At 30.9% G+C, this 5841-nt stretch overlaps 1 protein-coding gene across 1 annotated transcript in view; it reads right to left on the minus strand.

The window, feature by feature from the left end:
• Positions 1-334: 334 nt before the first annotated feature.
• Tc2n (tandem C2 domains, nuclear) overlaps positions 335-5841 on the minus strand; it is a 52204-nt gene continuing 46697 nt past the window's right edge. Inside the window, exons 11-12 of the mRNA XM_005343460.3 lie at positions 4942-5141; positions 335-2821 (exon numbers count right to left, since the gene is read on the minus strand). Of these exons, the coding sequence (XP_005343517.1) occupies positions 2711-2821; positions 4942-5141 (311 nt within the window). The 3' untranslated portion in view covers positions 335-2710. The remainder of the gene's footprint in view (positions 2822-4941; positions 5142-5841) is intronic.

The following is a 5841-nucleotide window of genomic DNA, read 5'->3' on the forward strand; positions in this document are numbered from 1 at the left end:
AAATAAACAAGTATGCCAAGTAATTAAAAGAAGAAAAAAGAAAAAAAAGAACCATTGTAAAGAGAATAGCATCATGTAAAATTAAATGAATGCCAAATAGTGTTGACATGGGCTGTAACCTTTTATGTTATCTGAGAGTTTATAAATACATTTTATAAATGTCATAGTTTATAAATGACTAATCTCCCCAGTTATGAAGTTTCCTTGGTTCCCATTTGGTCTCCCAGCATCATTTAGGTTCTTTTTTCTTTGTTACAAATAAAGGTCAAGAAAAGCCCAAACCAACACAAAGAAAAATGATTTTTGCATAATATTTCAGTTTTTATTACTGGTTCCTATTTTTTTTCTTACATTTCACATAAAATTTCAAGGACACAATGAGCATACACATTTACATTCAGTACATCTTCATTTGAAAAATGCTTCAGTAAAGACTGATTGAAACATCAGAAACCTTCACCTATCAATAGTTTTTCACCTGAAAGTTCTTTTAAATACAATTTTCTTTGTATTGATTTATCTAGGCTATCTAGGAGACTGGGAAACCAAGAAAGCATATCTTTTCCTCAAATTTTATAATATGCATATGCTTAACTATTAATTGGATCATTAAAATTGAATTAAATCAATGGCATGTATCAAATGTAGTAATTAAAAGTCAGAGAATACAAAAAAGGCTGAAAATAAAATTCTAGATATTAAAAATAGCAAGCCTATGATATGTTGGTGTAGGTTGGCCAATTCTGACAAATGCCTTATTTGGGTGTAGGATGTTCAAAGTGCAGAAGTTTGTGCCTGTACTGACAACAGAAGATTACATGTAAAAACGTATGTGCCAACTTTAAAAGTAAAATCTATTAAACAAAGTAAAGTTAAAGAAAGTTTAAGTCTCAATTTACAAACTGCTATCACTATCACAAAGGATGTTTTTCCTAAAAGGCCAAGGGAGTACTCACTAGTACTCCACTTTTCATAAGTCTAAAAATATTTTTCAAAATTCACAATGGCAAAGAATTCTGGTAAATACCACTGGTATCATAAAATTTAGGCGACAGAAGCAAGGAGAATATAAACTACATATATTTGTAGCTTGAAAAGATATCTAGGTAACAGTTCAGTTTAGGTTCTAATTAAATATCTAGACAATAAAGAACTGGAATTAAAACGGTTACTCCTACATTATAACAAAATATTTCTCTGACCTAAACTGTGTGATACAAAGAAAGAGAGGGGCAAGCAGGCAGATTGGTCAAGAGGGAGGGAGAGAGGAGGATCAGGAATGCAGATCTCATTATTTATTTATTAACAAAAATAAAGTCACTTTATAATATTAAGTACTGTTGCCTGCTTCTTCCTAAAAACTGTATTGTCTTAGCCACAACTCTTATTGCCATCCAAGCAGGAATAATATCCATAGGCTAAATTGTAATACGTACCTAAACAAAACCTGCAGTAGAAAAATATATACATTCTATAAATTTTTATCAGGTACGGTTATTAAAAATTGGAAAATACTTTAACATTGTAGATTACAGAACAAGTAACTTATGTCAAAAACTAAAACAAAGAACTTATGATCAAAACTACTGAATTTACTATTTAAGCTCATTTACTTTTGGTAAATTAAGTTGGCTCAAATATAAAATATTTTGTTTTTATACCAAATAAAATAAAGGATAAGAATGAGGAAGAGAGCAAAATGTACATATTTTGGATTTCAAATAAACTTCATTTATTCTTTTTTATTGTGTGTGTGTGCGCGCACGCATGCAAATACACGTATGCACCATGGTTTACATGTGGATTTCAGAGAGCAAACTGAAGGGTTCACCCTTCTCTCCTTCTATCACTTTGCATTCCAGAAATGGAGGAACTCAACTGCAGTGTAGTGACAAGCTCCTTTACCCACTGCGCCAGCCTGCTAGCTTCAAGCTTATTTATTCTTGGAAAAATGTTAATAATTCTCTAATTCTCCTAGAGATAAGCAGCTTATAAAAAGGTCATCATGCATTTATAGATAAGAAATTATAAGCACAAGGTATCAACTTTCCTCAAATACAAAATAAAATATAAAATGGTTCTACTCATTTTTGCTCGAAAATGTACATATGAGGATATAACCCATATAACCAAGATCTAATCAATCATTCCTAGCACAGGAAAAGTGGCAAAGTCCTGCAAATCCCTAATAGTACTAGGAGGGATTAGTGTGCTAGGTTTTGAAGTCCAATAGTACAAGATGACAAAAGGTTATGGCCATGTGTGTAGTTCTGCATCCTTGCTACTACGAAGATACAGCTCTGTTAAATCCACCCTGTGAAATGCTGAAGGATTGCTAGCAGTTGCTTGCTCAGTTGTTTCTTACCTTTTTTTATGTTTACTTTAGAGGCTCAAAGATTTGGATTTGTTTACTTGAAAAATAAGTTTTCAGTATTCAAAATTAAAGTTTTCAAAGCACAAAACAAAGCAAAAAAAGCAAAAGCAATATAGAAAAACCTATCTAGGAATGATATTTTCATAGATTTTATAATCTATTTAGTTGGCCTAATAATACAACCCTTTATTTTAACTTCTGTTTTGGTACTATTTTAAAACATTTTGTTCACTTTGTATAACTGATAGAATGCATTACAAGCTTTAGAAAACTAAAATTATGTTTCTTCTAAAAGACTATAAAGTTGTTTCTTCACTAAATTAATGCCTGAAGTCTTCATGATGGATTTAACTTGTGCCACTTGATAACAACCTTTTCTGGATTTGTGATTGTTTCTTTCCATTGGTTCACTGCTTCAATATCATTACTGTCTTCACTTATCCAGAGCTGTAAAGGAACAGTACAATCATTCAACTTGACATAATATTATTAGCTAAATTGAAGCAATTACTCTTATTGTTAAGATATGGGCAAGTTTGGATAACATATTTCTAAATAAGTATCATTCCAATTTTTCAAAAGTTGCTTGATGATTTGATTGATCCTTAAATGTTAAAATATTTAACCTGCTGAATCATTCTGGATTATGTAATCCAATTCAGTTTAAAAATTAAAACTGTAAAAATGAAATATTATTTAAAACATTACCTTTTGAATATTCTTTCTTGCTCTATCAATCTAGTAGCGCAACTAAAATTGATCCTTAATTACTCAAAAAAAAACATTTTTGCCATGATTTCTAAATTGAGGCAAACAATGATTCTAACCTAGAAAGGAATGTGCACTTACTTAAGCACCTTGTACATGACATGAAACTATAATCTTAACTAAAATCTAATAAAAAGTCATTCTTAATACATAATAATTTCATTGTTTTATCATTTACAAACTACAGAAAATACATGCAAATGATCTTGGGAAAATGTAGTATTGTGCAAACATAAGACATTGAAATGCGTATATAACATGGAAATAAGGTGGATGTACAATTTTAAAATACTGAATCTTTATCTTGGCTATAATGCTAACAAATACTGCAAATACTGTAACCTTGGAATTAACTTACCTGAGACCCAGTTTATAATTCTTCTAAGAGATTTGAGTAAATGCTGGTTTTCAATTCTTTTTCTACCTTGGCCTAAAAAAACTTTCCTTCAAACAACATCTTACAGAGACCCCAATACATAACACAGATAACAGAGTATTTGGATTGATAAAGTGGAAGAACTTGAGCCCACATATGATTCCCTCATGGTGACTGACACCTGAGGCCACTAAAGAATTTCCAAATTCATTATCCTGCTAATTACCTCTCAAATTAAATTTATATTAATTCTTTAGTTAAAACTCCTTTCCAAATAAGATTACAGAAAGCTGCAACATTTTAAATTGGCAGTCTAATCATATGAAATGAGAGTTGATACCAATTTTTGAAAATTCATATACACAATCTGAAGACTGTTAATAACAGTTTTTTGTGAAGTGAAAACTTTTACATCAGTTAAAAACTTCAAGATTTAAATGTGACACAAACAGTTGTAGTTAATATGAATAGATAACTAATAGCTGCCACAAATCCTAGTAAGGAAAGAAAATGAAAAAAAATTCTATAGGATTGACAACAAGGAAAGAAAACGTAAAAAAAGTCTATAGACTTGATAAGTAAAATAACTGTTATACAGCCCTATACAAATTAATTTTTAATTAATTAATCAAGACAGCAACATTTGATCCCTAAATATTATCACATTGTTAAAAATTGATATTTTCTAAAAATTCAAATCTATCATAGCAAAGCTAATAAAATATATAAAAGGCTCATTTTAAATACAAAATTAAAGATGAAACAATAAAATAAATGTGATACTCAAAATCTCCCATACACTTCATAAATTATGCTATGAATGGTTTAATAAAGAAGCTGACTGGCCAATGGCTGGAAAGGACAAGGCTAGGTGGGAAACCCAGACTAACAACACTAAGAAGGGTGGATTCAGAGGAGTCACCAGCCAGATGTAGAGGGAGCAGGATGTATACAAGATAAGGTAACAGCCATGAGTCACATAGCGACATATGGATTAATAGAAATTGGTTAATTTAAGTTATAAGAGCTAGATAAAAAAAAAGCCCAAGCTATCTGCTGAGCATTTATAATTAATAGACAGTCTCTGAGTGGTTATTTAGAAAGTGGCTGGTGGAACAGAGCTAATTGCAGTCCCAATGAAAAACTCTGCTTACACATATTTTCTCTTCTACTGATTTTATATATTTTAAAGCTGAAAGTTCAGTAGGTTTAAAAACGAAGCCTAGCTGCTCAGAAATGTTATCTATTCGCATTAAAGCAAAACATCTGACAAAATTTGATACTAAGGCAACACTGAATTTTAACTTAAAATTTGAAGAATTCTCCTGTATTCACTCTTAACTTTATCCTCCTTCCTTTGCTAATTAACTACATAGTAACAACAGCGATGCACCATGAAGAAATCCAGGACAACACTACTCACCTGGCCTACAAACTGTTTTCTTCTTACAGAGCTTCGACTGTAAAGTTTAACGAGGAAAACAATTTCTTTTTCAGTCTGTGTAAGTGGAAAAATCATAGTTTCTCCCCACTTTACTCTTCCACTGGATGCCTTCAGTAAGCGTGTCTTCTTTTTATAGATCAGCTCTCCTGAGCTAAACATCCCCACCTTCACAAAAAAACCTATGAAACAAGAAACTATAGTTTATAAACTTTCTTGTGAAATACTATGTAAAGTTTTTTATCTATATAGGTTATAAAAATATAAATAATCAGTTTTAAAGGTCTTCTGGGTTATTGTTTGACAACAGAACAAATAGAACATTTACCACACTCTACAAATAACTATTGTGGCCTTAAATGAACTTAACATTCCTCTAGTCTGAATAATGTCAACCAGAATAACAATCATCAGCACAGGAAAACACACTGAAATGAATTACAGCAAAAAAGGTGTCAATTCTCTGGGCAACTAGAGGTATTAATTTCACAATTTCATAGGTAAATTTCTTTGCTTGTGATACCAGAAATATATGTGCGCTAGAACTAGAATAAAACAATATTCTTAAGTAAATTTGAGAGCTAGCACTTCCAACAATGATAAAATAGTTTGTATAAACTATAACAAAACATAACAATTATAAACTCTAGGGGAAAAAAGTAAAAAATCCTCCAAAATCAACTCTGCTGGTGCTTAATATTGGACTGTTCAATCTCTAGAGAACTGAGAAAATAAACACCTGTTTTTTAAGCCAAAATGTAGAATAGGGTACTAAAGAAGTTGGAGCAGGAATATCAACTTGGGAACTGACAAGATAAGTTATGGGTAATGTATCTTTACACCTAAGCATACTTTTCTTTCTTTTTTTTTTTTTTTTTTTTT

The sequence above is a fragment of the Microtus ochrogaster genome, chromosome 1, assembly GCF_000317375.1.
Source record: "Microtus ochrogaster isolate Prairie Vole_2 chromosome 1, MicOch1.0, whole genome shotgun sequence".
Taxonomy (NCBI): Eukaryota; Metazoa; Chordata; class Mammalia; order Rodentia; family Cricetidae; genus Microtus; species Microtus ochrogaster.